Below are 15,583 nucleotides of genomic sequence, written 5' to 3' on the forward strand. Positions count from 1 at the left end.
TCGTAATTTATGCAGATTGAACACGTCTCGGTTACGTATGGTAACCCTCGTTCCCCGAGGAGGGAACGGAGACGTGAGTCAGAAGTGATTCTGACGAATGGGGATCACTTGCGAGAGCCTATCTACTTCGAGTGAAATAAAACGAGCCAATGCATATTGGCTTTCGATAATTGCACCAGCTGCTGTGCATCGAGGCGCGAGCATATAACAAGCAACAGGTGCGTTCGCATCCTTGTTTTTCCGCTGAGGAGCCGGACCTGTGACACGGCCGTATAGCGGAAGCTCAGCAACTGTGACGAGGGGACTCACGTCTCCGTTCCCTCCTCGGGGAACTAGGGTTACCATACGTAACCGAGACGTTCCCCTTCGTCAGATCACTACAACGTGAGTCAGAAGTGATTCTGACGAATGGGGATATCTACCAAAACGCCACGGCTGCTGGCCCTTCGAGCGCTCCGCTTGAGTCTCCTGGCCTGACCGAGTGTTGGGCAGAAGTAGGAGCTCTAAGCAGAGAAGGTCAGTCACTGCTGTTCCGCAAGACCCACTCAGTGTGACTTATTGGATAACGCTGGGAAAGCGTGCCCTTGGGAAAGGAAACGCTGCGGAAGCCACATCCTACCCCGGAGGGAGGTACGGAGACACATATGGACTAGCCAAGCAGGGTAGTACAACATATGGCAGTCTCTGGGGTGGTTCCAGCCTACTTATAGGGGGGAAAGAACACCAGCAGAGACCACAGAGTCGAGGGAAAGACACGGGCTCGTCCGCAGAGGAGCTGATCGTGGAGGAATACACATATGGGGTCGCCGCAGGGACCGCTACATATGGACACCCAGCCTAACACAGGTTACACCAGCATACGAGTGTAGGCCTGGCGTCAGACGCTCCGCAACGTCTGACTGCCGCCGGGGTGACGGAGGAACTCACAGGGTTAGCCATTTCTGGGGAACACTACTGGAACAAATAGACGCACGTATCCGGCCCATGGGGTTGCAAGCCGACACTAAGAACGGGTCCCTCGCGCTACTGGCCACTGGGGGCGGGTATACAGGAAGATACCGTCTCTACACGGAGGCTATAGAATCTAGCAAACGTGTTAGGTGTCGCCCAGCCCGCAGCTCTACATATATCTGTCAGCAAGGCACCTTGAGCCAATGCCCAGGAGGAAGCAACACTTCTAATTGAGTGTGCTCGCAACCCGAACGGGCAAGGCACGCCTTGGGCTTCGTAAGCCAAGGCGATGGCATCCACTATCCAGTGGGCTATCCTCTGCTTGGAGACAGCCTTTCCCTTCTGCTGGCCTCCGTAACAGACGAAGAGCTGATCTGAGGTCCTGAAGCTTTGCGTTCTGTCCACGTAAACCCGCAAAGAGCGGACGGGACAGAGAAAAGCTAGGGCTGGGTCTGCCTCCTCCGAAGGCAGCGCTTGCAGGCTCACTACCTGGTCCCTAAAGGGAGTGGTAGGAACCTTGGGCACATATCCGAGCCGGGGTCTCAGGACAACGTGAGAGTTGGCCGGCCCGAATTCTAGGCACGATTCGTTGACCGAAAATGCTTGCAAGTCCCCTACCCTCTTGATGGAAGCCAGAGCAGTCATGAGCACTGTCTTTAGCACTGGTTCAAAGGGAGGTCTCTGCAGTGCGCTGAGCACCAGAGACAGGTCCCAAGAGGGTATAGAGGGGGGGCGAGGCGGATTCAGTCTCCTCGCTCCCCTCAGGAACCTGCCGATCAGGTCATGCTTTCCCAATGACTTACCTTCAACTGCATAGTGATGTGCGGTAATAGCGGCAACATACACTTTTAGGGTGGAGGGAGACAGCCTTCGCTCCAACCCATCTTGCAGGAAAGAAAGCACGACTCTACTCGGACATCTTCGGGGGTCTTCCCGGTGGGAAGAACACCATTCAACGAACAGGTTCTGTGTTGTCCTTTAAGGAATTTAGAGTATTTGTGTCATGTGATGATGTCATTTCCTATTAAGTCACTTCCTGTTTGTCCTTCCTGGTACTGCATGGAAACAAGGAGACAGACATGGTGTGCTCTTGGTGTTGAATCCACTTGCATCCAACTTAAAGCATCATAGAGGCAATGCTGTTTGTTTATGTGATATTAGACATGTTAAAGGTGATATATTAGTATAAATTTTGTTAAAATGATGAAGTTACTCAAGAAATGGACACTGAATATTGCTGTATTGTTTTTATTACAGTTTTCACCTACATGTAAATGAGGAAGTGTGACAGTAAATTATCAACCTTACTATGACTCTGTCTTCATTTGCAACGGTTTAACTTGGTGTTTAGTCAGAGTTTCAACACACTGTACGAGAACATTACAGGTTCCACTTCAGAGCATCGAGGCGCGTCGTTGAGGGGGCTCTAGCAGAAGTGATGGTCTTTACCACCGCTTGGGGTAGGTTACCTAGAACCTCTGCGTCCCGTCCAGAGACCAGACATGGAGTTTCCAGAGGTCTGGACGCGGGTGCCATAGAGTGCCCCGTCTCTGAGAAACTAGGTCCTTCCTCAGAGGAATGGGCCAAGGAGGTGCTGTCGCGAGGAGCATGAGTTCTGGGAACCAGGTTGGGCCAATACGGCGCAACTAACAAGATCTGCTCCTCGTCCTCCCTGACCTTGCACAGTGTCTGTGCGAGAAGTCTCACTGGGGGAAACGCATACTTGCGCAGGCCCCGGGGCCAGCAGTGTGCCAGTGCATCCGTGCTGAGGGTTCCGTCGGTCAGGGAGTAAAACAACTGGCAATGGGTCGAGTCGGGAGAGGTAAACAGATCTATCTGTGCGGCTCCGAAGAAGTCCCATATCAGCTGGACCGCCTGGGGATGGAGACGCCACTCTCCCGGAAGCGTAGGCTGTCGTGAGAGCTCGTCGGCTGCACGATTGAGCACGCCAGGGATGTGAATGGCACGAAGCGACCTCAGATGCTTCTGACTCCACAGGAGGAGATGGCGGGCGAGTTGTGACATGCGGCGGGAGCGTAGACCACCTTGGGGGTTGATGTACGCAACGGTCGCAGTGTTGTCCGTACGGACCAGAACGTGCTTGCCACGTAGCGGCCCTTTGAGGCGGCCCAGCCCAAGGCGTACTGTGAGCAACTCGAGGCAATAGATGTGCCAATGCAGTTGAGGCCCCGTCCACAGACCTGAAACTGCATGCCCGTTGTACGTGGCCCCCCAGCCGGTGGCAGAGCCATCTGTGAAGACCACAGCATGCCTGGACACTTGTTCTAGGGGAACGCCTGCCCGTAGAAAGGAAGGGTCCGACCACGGGCTGAAGGTTTGGAGGCACGCCCATCTCGAGACTCGGCCGTGAAGCCAGTGCTGAAGCGGTCTCATATGAAGCAATCTAAGCGGCGTTACTGCGGCTGCGGATGCCATATGCCCCAGGAGCCTCTGAAAAAATTTCAGTGGGACCGCTGTCCTGCTCTTGATTGTACTCGAGCAGTTCAACACTGACCGGACATGCTCCTCTGTGAGTCGCGCTGTCTGGTTGACCGAGTCCAACTCCATACCGAGATAAGAGATCCTATGCACAGGGGAGAGTTTGCTCTTGTCCCAGTTGACCCGAAGGCCCAACAGGCTGAGGTGACGGAGCACCATGTCCCTGTGTTCGCACAACTGATACCGAGACTGAGCCAGAATCAGCCAGTCGTCGAGATAGTTGAGAATACGAACGCCGTGTTCTCGGAGTGGAACAATGGCTGCCTCTGCGACTTTCGTGAAGATGCGGGGCGACAGGGACAGCCCAAAGGGCAGGACTTTGTACTGATATGCCCGTCCCTCGAACGCAAACCGCAGGAATGGTCTTTGTCGAGGAAGAATCGAGACATGAAAGTATGCGTCCTTCAGGTCTATCGCTGCACACCAATCTTTGGGACGGATGCACTCGAAAATGCGTTTCTGCGTGAGCATCTTGAACGGGAGCTTGTGCAGGGCCCGATTCAAGGTTCGCAGGTCCAAGATTGGCCATAACCCACCGCCTTTCTTGGGTACAATGAAGTAAGGGCTGTAGAACCCTGTCTTCATATCGGCTGGAGGAACCGGCTCGATCGCGTCCTTTGCCAGAAGGACATCGATCTCTGCCCGCAAGACAGGGGCATTGGAACTCCGCACAGAGGTGAAGTGGATGCCCCTGAACTTGGGAGGGCGCCGGGCGAACTGAATCGCATAGCCGAGCCTGATGGTACGGATGAGCCAGCGAGGCGGGCTGGGAAGCGCTAGCCAGGCTCCCAGACACCGTGCAAGCGGGACCAACAGGACCACAGACGTACCCGGGGTGGGGCAACGAGGTGGAACACAGGTACTCGGCTCGGGAGGTACTGAGGCGGCCCGAAGCGGAGTCTGAGTGTGTTGTAGCACACTTACCTGGTTCCAGGGTGGGGCAGAGGGTGCGTGGCAAGGCTTGGTGGCGTCCCCGAACCGCACACTGCTGCCCGCTGACGATGGAAGAGGAGGAAAGGAGTGGCAAGGCATTGAAGCGTCACTCACTGCAATCCACACCCTCTTGTGACCCAGAGATGGAAGAAATTGCTATTTTATTGAAAATGTGGGTACCGCTGGACTCCGGGGAGCCAGTGGCGGAACAGAAACAAAATGAAACAAAAGATTCTCCACCCAGTCCTCCTCTGGGGGAGGGAGAGGTGCGGACACTATCTCCCGAAGAGCAGCTTCCTCCATCGCTGGGTCGCCCGTCTCAGGGCCGCTTGCCCTCACGCTTGCCACTTGTTTTAGCGGGGCCCTTGACGGCCTGGGCGCTCCTCTTACGACCGGCCACCTTCTGCCTGGGTGGAGGCTGCTGCTTAGGCTGAGCAGGGGCAGAGGCGGCCGCAGGGGGGCGCCCTCGGCGACGAGCAGGCGGATGCGCCGCTGATGACTGGGTGGAGGCAGCAGCTGGTCGTCGAGGCAGGATGTGCTTAATCGCCTCCGTCTGCTTCTGTGCCGCGGAAAACTGCTGGGCAAAGTTTTCCACAGCGTCGCCGAAAAGGCCGACCTGGTAGACAGGGGCGTTGAGGAACCACAGCCACAGGTGTCGCTCCTGGACCACTAAGGTGGACATCGCCCGACCCAGGGAGCGTGCAGTGACTTTTGTCGCCCTCGTACAATTCCTTGAGCGCCTTGGCCTGGTAGACCTGCAGGAGCGCCATGGCATGCAAGGCGGAGGCAGCTTCTCCACAGGCTGAGTAACCCTTGTCCGCGAGGGCGGATGAGAAGTTACACGCCCGGAAGGGGAGGCGCGGATTTCCCTGCCAGGAGGTAGCGGTCTTGGGACACAGCTGCATCGCCACAGACCGCTCCACTGGGGGGATCTCCACGTAACCCTTAGCTGCTCCGCCATCGAGGGTAGTGAGGGAGGAAGATGCACCAGAACGGTTTTGGGCAGAAAAAGGTGCCGTCCACGTTCTGGTAACCTCCTCATGCACTTCCGGAAAGAAGGGCACTGGGGCGGAGCGCTGAGAACCAGCACGGGCCGCCCCGAGATACCAGCCGCGAAGGTTCGGAACACGGTGGAGGGTTCCACTTGAGCCCGACACTTGCGGTGGCCCGGGAAAGCATAGCCGTGAGCTCTGGGTCTGACTTGGACAACGCTGACACACCGGAAGGAGGCAGCGCAGCCGAGTCGTCATCCCCAGAGGACATTAGCTCACCCTCCGATGCAGTGACCGACATTTGATCATCCGGTGGAGCTCCAAAAGAGACGACTGGGACCGCCGTGGACGGCCCAGCATGCTCTCTTGGAGGCTCCGTGGGAGGCGTTATAGAGGAGTGAGGGGCCCGAGGAGATTGGCTCGGCGGGTTACCTCTCACTGTGATCCTCAGGTCACCAAGGCTATTAACCGAAGTAGGCTTTTTCTGCTGGGCAGAAGAAGCGCTAGATCGGGGAAAAAGCGAAGGGGATCCACCTCTTTCGAGGTAACGGAGTCTCGACCGTAATGCCGCGATGGTCATGTTCCCGCAATGAGAACATGAGTCACCCATGAGCGCCATTTCAGCGTGCCTATAGCCCAAACACGTGATACAGCGATCATGCCCGTCAGCCAGAGTCAAACTTTGGCCGCATCCAGAAACACAAGATCTGAATGACATCTTGAAAAAGACGCAGACAGATCGTGTTAGCTCTTTTAGAAGTGCTCTGAGGTGCTGAAACGCACAGGGAGATAGCCGCGGCTACACACCAGGAATGCAACCTAGTGTGAGCACTCACTCTTAATTGTCACGCCCACCGAACCGACAAAGCTGTTAAAACAGCTGTTTATGCTCTTATGAGAAGACACAGAGAGATCGCGACCCTCGCTGTCAGCGCCGTCACACCAACACCACGAACCAGAGATTCTTCTCGGCAGAGACTCGAAGACACTCAGTAGATCTTTGCAGGAGACAGGAACAGCATACACCATCTGGCTCCGAAGCGAAAGACAAGGATGCGAACGCACCTGCTGCTTGTTATATGCTCGCGCCGCGATGCACAGCAGCTGGTGCAATTATCGCATGCCAATATGCATTGGCTCGTTTTATTTCACTCGAAGTAGTTAGGCTCTTGCAAGCGATCCCCATTCGTCAGAATCACTTCTGACTCACGTTGTAGTGATCTGACGAAGGGGAACTTATTTACACACTACAAGAATCCTGACACACTGTCTTTTTTCTCTGTCGAGTAGGGGAGTCTCCGCGGCGTACACGGGGCAGTTTGATAGGCATGATTAATGAGAAGGAATTTGGAGTGGCGTTTCTTGAGGCCAATATTACAGAGAATGCCGTGGAGGGCACCAGCACCCTGGAGGCCCACGTGGAAAACATTCCTCCAAGTGTTGGTGAGTGAACTTTGCTATGTATTTGCTTTCACAGTGTAGCCTGGCCACGTGCCAGAGTGTACTAATGCAATCAGATTTTGCACACATAAGTTGAAAGGCATTTGTTTACGTGCATAGTAAAACATATCTGCAACATTTATCAAGTTCACGGAAAATTGTGCGTGCATTTATTAATCATTATGATACTAAAATCATAATAAAGTCTGAGCCCAGAATATGAACGCAACGTGTTTACTTACACGTTAAGCATTTTCCTCCCATAGAAAACCATTATAAGAACGCTTAATTTGGCTTAATGCAGATTAGAATGTCCCCTTATTATGTCTAAATAACAAGATAAGTTTTCTTTTTTTTTCTTCACCATGCGGTTCAGGACTTCCATAGAATACAGCCTGAATATAATTACTTCCAGAAATGATTTTTGGGGGTGCTAACGGGGTGCTTTGGTCTTTCTTGGGGGCTTTCTTTCTAGCCCCTCCCTAGCGCCGCCCATGCAAATGCCTATCCATTAACCGGCATTTCTTCATAAATATAAAAATTTTTGATAAATGCAATATGCATTTATGGCATTATATATTGCATTATGCATAGTAGAACTTTATGTAGGCCTACACATTTAGGAACAGATATTGGGTTCTGCCCAAAGTCAAGCAACATAAAAGTAACGTAAAAGTAACGAGTAACGTAAAAATTACTTTCTATATGGGGTAACTAAGTAAAGTAACGGATTACTTTTTTAAAGAAGTAACGAGTAACGAGTTACACTACTTTTTAAAAGTAACTTCCCCAACACTGGTCAGGCGTTGAGTATATAGAGAGGGCCAGCCCACTAATGCATATAGGTTGCAATGGTGGGTGTTAACCTTGATGTTCCCAGTTGGGTTGTGCAAATGCGAGCCCGCTATACGACGAAGCCCAGGCTATTTTTCGCACATCTGGCTGGTGCAGCATGTGGCCCAGCGGTATCCGGCTCTCTGGCAAAAGATCATCAGGCTGCTGATTCTTGCTTTTCCAACAACATATCTCGTTGAGCAGGGATTCAGCCAGGTCATCCACATGCAGTCTAAGTACCGCAATCGCTTGGACTTGCATGCCTCAGGCGCACTACGGCTGAAACTAACGTCTCTGCAACCCGCAGTAAAGAAATTAGCAGAAAAACATCAAATACAGGGCTCACACTAATTTTCAAATCAATTTTGAAAGTTCAAATTCGAAAGTTCAAATAAATCATTCAGATTTTTCCATGTTAATGTTCCCTGTTAATGTAACTGGCTATTTGCTGTCATTTTTCTCTAATCAGAAACAAGCTAGAGTGATGACACTCACACAGCGACAGGCTCAGTTGATGCTTTTTTTAAAACTTAAATATAAAATAGGTCATCAAGTTGGAGCAAGGACAGGAGGTTTATGTTTATGTGTGTGTGCACGTGCGCGCATGTGTGCAGATGTCTGTGACCATGCGTTGGTGCAACTGTGTTTATGTGCAGAGGAGGACATAGTGAATAGTTTAATTATCTAAAAATATTAAAAATGTTTTACATGACAATAGGCTAAATAAAAGTTAATTGCCTCACAAATTGTTCCATTCTTCCTATGTCATTAAAAGCCTACTGTATTTTATATCAATTTGAATATTATCTGCACATAAGGCCTACTCATCTAGACAAATCTATAATTGTCATCTAATAAAAGCTGATGAATAAATAACACTGTAATATTATTATAAATTACATTTTTAATTATTAATCATTTTGCTAGCACTGACATATATTGTAATATATTGTATTTGTAACATGTTGCAACCACCCCCAAACAATGTTGCAACTGTCCTCGGGCCCAATCTGACTCCTTACATTCAAATTCAAATTGTGAAAAATGTAGATTCTGTAATTATCTTTAAATGGTTTAGACTATTAACAGACAGATGTAAGTTTATTGTATAAACAATTGGTTTGTCTAATCCAAACCTTCTCTGAGTAACAGAGCCAAATGCAAAAAGTGTTGCAACTGTCCCTGGTCTCCCCCAGCTGCTGTTAATTAAATTTAGAATGTCAAATTTGTAACCGTTGCATTTTTTGGCTGCTCCTTGCTGATTGGCTGCTATTTGCCATAAGCCACATAAATCAAATTGTAATGTCAAATTTGTAACTGTTGCATTTCTTCAACATTGATATACACTGATATATACTGTAGGCTAATTTCTACTTCAGATTACTATTTTGCTCTCTGGGAAACTATGATAATAATATGCCCACTCTTCAGTCAAATCAAATCTGTTATTTGGCTTTTAGTAACATGCTTTTTAATTATATATAAGCTGCAGTCCACAACTTTTGGCGCTCTAGCGGTAAATAAACAAAATTACAGGCGTCTTGGTACTGTGCAGGTATTGTGCTACTCCGCAGCGGTGCCGAGTGCCGACTCGAACCAGTCAGGGGCCATTCACATGTAAGGGAACTGGATAATTGATAGGGGGTGCTGGCCCAAAAAAGGTTGAGAACCACTACTCTAATCCTAACTCTGTTGGATGAACATTAATATTACTCAGTACTTAAATGTATAATTACACTGTAACAAGGACACCTTTAAATAAAGTTTAACCCAAAATTAATAATTTCAACATAAAATGTTTTGTAAGCAGAACCTGGTCCTTGATAACATGAAAAGGAAATCCTGTCTATTAAACAGACATCATTAAGAAGTAGCAGCATTTCTGTTTTCAGCAACGTTGAATTAACATTGTTGTTTCTCTGCCAACACTTTTTTATTTTTGAATCTATTATTTGACCTCTTCCTGCATTGCAGGTCCTTTGTTGCGAGTACTGGTGTCTGTATTTGCCCCGATTTACTGGACGACTGTGTATCAGTCACCGGAGACCCAGAACGGCTTCTCCCTCACTGAAGGGCAGTTCAGACAGGAATCTCAACTGGAGTTTGACACAGGTTACAGCTGTCCATACATGCTATTTTGAAGAGCCTAATTAACATATCTGTGGTTGAATGGGACACAATTACTGCTAAGGGGACTGCATTTCGGATTCTACCCACTGAATGTGTCTTCTGCCTTGGAATGACAGGAGAGGTCTTAAAGCTGACTCATGTGGCCAGAGGTCTGGATGCAGAGGGGACTCTTTTAGTGGACATTGTTATCAACGGCTTTGTTCCTCCTATGCTTTTGACGTCTAATCTCAATCTACAGGTTAGTCTTTCACACTCACGGACGTAAGATTTTCAGACTTTATTTAGGTACAAAACCGTTTAAAGAGTTTTAAGAGTTTTTCTTATGCATTTATTTGACTTATTTAAACTGTATAACAGTATTTTGTGAAATATTGTATACTATTGTGAAATGTTTTTATAATTTAAGATAATGTTTTCTATTTTAATATATTTTAAAATGTAATTTATTTCTGTGATAAACTGAATTTTCAGCATTACTCCAGTCTTTAGTGTCACATGATCCTTCAGAAATCATTCTAATATGCTGATTTGGTGCTCAAGAAACATTTAGTATTATTGTCAATATTGAAATTGTGCTGCTTAGACTTATGGAAGCCATGATAAAATTTTTTAATGGATATACAATTTCTAAATATATATTTTTTTTATAAACAATCTTTTTGTAATGTTATGTATTTTACTGTCACTTTGATACATTTGCATCCTTGCTAAAATGAAACATCAATTTCATTCTTTCAAATAGAATTTTTTTTTTTTTTACTGACCCTGAACTTTTGACTGGTAGTGTATGTACAGTATATTGTTAGAAAAGTAGTTCATAATAGTTAACTAAATACCTGGGTGTAGTTATAAACACTCTTAAAGCCAATTCACACCGCAAAGACAAACGCCAACAAACAAGTTGGTCGTTGGATTAGAATTTAATGAAAAATAACTGTCATGTTCACACTGCTCCAACAGACGCCAACAGACACCAACAGGGGTAACACACCGATCCAACAAAACCCAACAAGCGTGTTTGTTGGCTTTTGTCTTGCAGTGTGAATTGGCCTTTAAAGGGATAGTTAACTAGTTAAATGGTTAAATAGTTAAATGAAGTTTGTTTTATTTTCTTCTTTTCATTAGGAGTTTGATGAGTCGTATGTGCAGACAGGCTCCGGGCAGCTTTATTCCTGGTCCTCACAGAATCACATATGGGATGGGGCTCCCATGACCCTGCGCTGCAATCATTCTGTGATTTTTGAGGGGCCAGAGAATCGTCAGGGGCCCCTGCTGCAGCTCCTCAGACTGACAGGAATTAGTGGCACCTACAGTCTTTTCACTCTCAGCCTGGAGTTCAAGATGACTGCCAGCTTACTCATACCAGGTCAGTCCATGGTACAGTTTTTCATTTGATTGTGTAAAATGGTGTGTTTTCATAATATACACCTTTTTTAATAAAACATAGCTTAATTCAAAATGACATAATCAATGTTTCATTTCTGTGTAGAGGGCGATGGAGAGACATGTCCAAAAGGTTTTGTCTTGGACACGGCATCTTACTGTGCCGGTATGTTTCCAAAAGATGCTGCTGCATACTAGCTATAAAAGTCCACATTCTTTCACCTATATTAATACAAAACCTGTTACAGAATGTGATCAGAATGATTTTTTTTTTCTTAGATGAGGATGAATGTGCTGTTGACTCTCCCTGCTCACACTCATGTAATAATATCATGGGCGGTTTCTCCTGCGCGTGTCCGTCTGGATTCACCATTTCTACCGAGTCAAACACCTGCCAAGGTCACATCTATAGTAATCATTAATTCTCCAATTTATATTAGACTTTTACTCAAATTCACATGTAAATTATCTGTTTTAGGAGATGTTCCGGTTCAGCACAAAATAAGCATCTGTAACTGTCTGTTGAGCTTAACTTTAACTCAGTATTTTGATGGCACTATCCATAATAAAGTTAAAAGGTTCCTAGATGATAGCAGCAAAATAAACTGGAATGTTACTTATTTTCTTTCTTTTTTTAAAAATAGAACATTTATGTACTGAGTGATTTTGTTTGGATTCAGATATTGACGAATGCAGCCAAGGTTCCCACTTGTGTCACCCCAACCAGCAGTGTGTGAACACCGTTGGGACGTATCGCTGTCAAGCCAAGTGTGGCCTAGGCTTCAAACCCAGTTTAGTTGGCACCAGCTGTGAAGGTTAGCTTGACTACTATAAAAAAAATTAACTGTTTTATATCAGCATTTGGTTCATACTCCCAGCATGTTTAATGGATGGAGAATTTATTACCTTTATTTACTGCTCAAGCCAACAATGTGTTGATGAGTTTTCCACTATGAAACTCAATATTATCAGGTTTGTAACTTTAGACTGAATGTAAAAGTGATTGTTCTAGACACAGGGACCATAGATGAAGGTTAACTTACAGATCTTTTCCTTCAGATGTGGATGAGTGTCAAGAATCAGCAGTGTCTCCATGCCAGCAGCAGTGTTTCAATACTCTAGGCTCCTTCCGCTGCACCTGTCACCCAGGATACCAGCTGGTGGGACATCGCTGCCTGGGTCAGTGTCAATTTGTAAAACTATATCGCATAGCTGACAACTTTTGAGTTTAGCTTGGCGTGAGACTTCTCCAATGGGGGGGGGGGGGGGGGGGGGGGGGGGATGGGATGGGATGGGGGGGGGGGGGGGGTGTATGTGCTGTCTGCACACGCAAGGGTCACGAGTGGCCCAACATCTTTCAGGCATTTGACCGACCGGGTTGACACTTCAGCGTGAGAATATGCGGGTGTGGCGTGAGAGCGTGAGAATTGGGTCAATTGCGTGAGTTGGCAGATATTGAATTTTACAGCTTTGTTGTTAGTTCCATGAAATGTGTCCCTAACCTTCCATGTATTCCACCTCTATGGTGGTAAACAGGTTTTGCAATACATGAACACAATAAGAACATTGTAGCAGACAGGTTTTTTTTCTTCTTTTTTTCGAATTAAGTACACCTGGTTTAAGACACCTAATATACAGTGGAACCTTACTTTTTTATATAAGTTGACTGTGGGAGAAATTTTGGAGTAAAATGTGGAATATTATACTTTATTGGTCGCTGAATATTATTAAATTCTAATATTAAAATTGTACATCATATTTAAAATACTAGGGATAGTTCACCCAAAAATGAAAATTCATTCAGTCATCATTTACAGATACTCATCTCATTCTATGAAACATAAAATCAAAGGCTGAATAAATGATGACAGAATTTTGTTGGGGGGTAAACTATCTCTTTAAATATATTTTCAATTTTCATGTTGCTCAAAATTATTTAAAAATGCAGTTATGAGGAAATTCGGTAACACTATTTGGATGGTCCACCTTAGACATTATAATGATATTTAGTTGACATGTTAAAGTTGACAAAGTTAATTAGCAAAAATTATGCAGACAGTCTACTAATACTCCAACACTTTATTTTGATGCCCCCCCAACAGACTGACTATAAGTAACTTTGCAACTACATGTCATCTTATTATAAGCCTAACCCCAACACCTAAACTTAACCTAACAGTCTACTAATACTCTAATGAGAGTTAGTTGACATGTAGTTGAAAAGTTACTTATAGCTAGTAGAATGTCTAAAATGGACAATTGAAATAGTGTAACCAGAAATTCAAATGAATACACACACAGAAGTTTTTGGATGATAGAGGCAATATTGAGCTCAGTAGAAATCAACAGAATCAATAATGTAGCTTAGTAAGCTTGTTTTTTGCTTAAAATAATTTATGCTTGTTTATAATCAGATATAAACGAGTGTTTGAGGAACGTGTGTCCAGCACACCAGCAGTGCCGAAACACAGATGGAGGATATCAGTGTTTTGACAGCTGCCCAGCTGGCATGACCACAGCAGAAAATGGAGTGTGTGTGGGTAAGAAGTCACTCAATTAAAACCCTGTTACGTTAACCAATGGGAATATTTGAAATGAGACATGCCTTTCTGTTGCTCACAGACATAGACGAATGCCAGGACGGCAGTCACATGTGTCGCTACAGTCAAATCTGCCAGAACACGGTTGGTGGGTATGGATGTGTTTGTCCTCGAGGCTACCGCTCTCAAGGCTTGGGTCGACCATGCTTAGGTGAAGTTCATAAACATAATCAAGGAATGCCACACATATACATTAACAGTGCAATGTGATATTACCAAACAAGTGGAAGTCAGTGAATTGGCTGACACTCACAGTTAAACTATGTAAATTAACATGTACAGTAAATGTCCAGCTTTGTTGAAGTAAGACTAATTCAAGTTATTTTTGGCTTTGCAGATATTGACGAATGTGCGCAGGTGCCCAGCCCTTGTGCTTTTCAGTGTCGTAATGTTCCAGGCAGCTTCCGCTGTCTGTGCCCACCGGGGACTGTTCTTCTGGGTGATGGTCGCTCTTGTGCTGGGCTTGAGAGAGGGCACATCTTTACCAACAGTACTCGGGTACAAGCCAGGCTGCGGCCCCAGCTGGTATCCACTTTAGAGAGACCTTACCTCACTCGCCTCTCAGTCTTACCGGAGCACCTCGGATCTTCACGTCGTCCCAGGCATGAATGCCCAGTTGGATATACCAGCAAGGATGGGACTTGCATAGGTGTGTAACATAATAACTTTTATTTTATTGTTTTATTTATAATTCATATATTTAAGACTGTAATTTAACAGATTATTTATTTATTTATTTTAAATCTTTTTCAAAGATATCGATGAATGTGCATTTAGAAAGCCTTGCCAGCATGAGTGCAGAAACACAATAGGAAGCTACCAGTGCACCTGTCCGCCAGGATACCAACTATTATCCAATGGCCGAACATGCAAAGGTGAGTCTTTAACATTTTTTATGCTTGATGATACTGATAAATGATGGCTTTCATAAACTCTTTTTACATGCAATAAACAGTCTGAAAATCTCATTTCCTTGCAGATGTTGATGAGTGCACTATGCAAGGTGTCCAGTGTGGACCAAACCAAATGTGCTTTAACACACGGGGGGGTTACCAGTGTCTTGACACACCCTGCCCCACCAGCTACCAAAGAGGACGCAATCCAGGGTGAGAACTGTTTGTAATGTAATTACTCAAAGCCTGAGTAAAAGAATGAAATTATTGAAAAGTTGAATAAATGTATATAAATGTATACTTTATAAATGTATAGAATGTTCAATAAGTCTCCATTTACCCTGACCCTTTGCTGCCTTCCTGTCAAAAAGTCCAAATCTATAATCATTCATCCATAATTGACATTAAATTCATTAACAAGTTGTTGTTGTGGATTTGTTAAACGCTGAGGAGAAATCAACAAACAGTCTGGCAAAAGTGCCTCCCATATCATCAGGAACATTTTTGCATCATCCATGCCTCTTTTAGCACAATATGCAAAATGTAATGGGTCTAACTTTACTTGTTTAATTTAACATCCATTTCCAAGGCTTTCATAACTAATGAGGTTAATGCAATTGGCCGGGAATCATTAATTGAGCGAGACACTTTGGGATGGGGGACTATAACTGAGGTTCCCTTTCGTCCTGGGAACTCCGACGTGTCGTCGGGGGAGTTCCCTGACGAATTGGGATCACGCTAGGGAGCCAATTGCCTTCGAGAGAATTAAAACGAGCCAATAGACATTGGCATGCAAGATTTGCATTCCGCAGCCCGCCTACCAGTGCGGGTATAAAAGGCGGAAGTAAACATTGCGCAATGCTTTTTGCTTCGGGTCCTCTGTGGCCGTAGAGCCTCCGGCTGCTCGTCGCCGAGGCCGCCCTTCTAC

General features: G+C 46.0%; 1 protein-coding gene and 1 long non-coding RNA gene across 2 annotated transcripts in view; both read left to right on the plus strand.

The window, feature by feature from the left end:
* Positions 1–15,583, plus strand: part of hmcn2 (hemicentin 2) — a 120,210-nt gene that overhangs the window by 96,449 nt on the left and 8,178 nt on the right. The window contains exons 68-80 of the mRNA XM_056237566.1: positions 6,666–6,818; positions 9,624–9,761; positions 9,896–10,017; positions 10,905–11,145; positions 11,269–11,328; positions 11,442–11,561; positions 11,843–11,977; positions 12,222–12,341; positions 13,577–13,702; positions 13,785–13,913; positions 14,100–14,411; positions 14,518–14,637; positions 14,742–14,868. Of these exons, the coding sequence (XP_056093541.1) occupies positions 6,666–6,818; positions 9,624–9,761; positions 9,896–10,017; positions 10,905–11,145; positions 11,269–11,328; positions 11,442–11,561; positions 11,843–11,977; positions 12,222–12,341; positions 13,577–13,702; positions 13,785–13,913; positions 14,100–14,411; positions 14,518–14,637; positions 14,742–14,868 (1,903 nt within the window). The remainder of the gene's footprint in view (positions 1–6,665; positions 6,819–9,623; positions 9,762–9,895; positions 10,018–10,904; positions 11,146–11,268; positions 11,329–11,441; positions 11,562–11,842; positions 11,978–12,221; positions 12,342–13,576; positions 13,703–13,784; positions 13,914–14,099; positions 14,412–14,517; positions 14,638–14,741; positions 14,869–15,583) is intronic.
* On the plus strand, positions 1,925–2,258 carry LOC130072462 (uncharacterized). Its single transcript, XR_008804126.1, has 2 exons — positions 1,925–2,092; positions 2,209–2,258. It is a non-coding gene; the product is annotated as an uncharacterized LOC130072462 (long non-coding RNA).

The sequence above is a fragment of the Rhinichthys klamathensis genome, unplaced genomic scaffold (assembly GCF_029890125.1).
Source record: "Rhinichthys klamathensis goyatoka isolate OS25496 unplaced genomic scaffold, OSU_Roscu_1.1 h1tg000487l_1, whole genome shotgun sequence".
In the NCBI taxonomy this organism is placed as follows: Eukaryota; Metazoa; Chordata; class Actinopteri; order Cypriniformes; family Leuciscidae; genus Rhinichthys; species Rhinichthys klamathensis.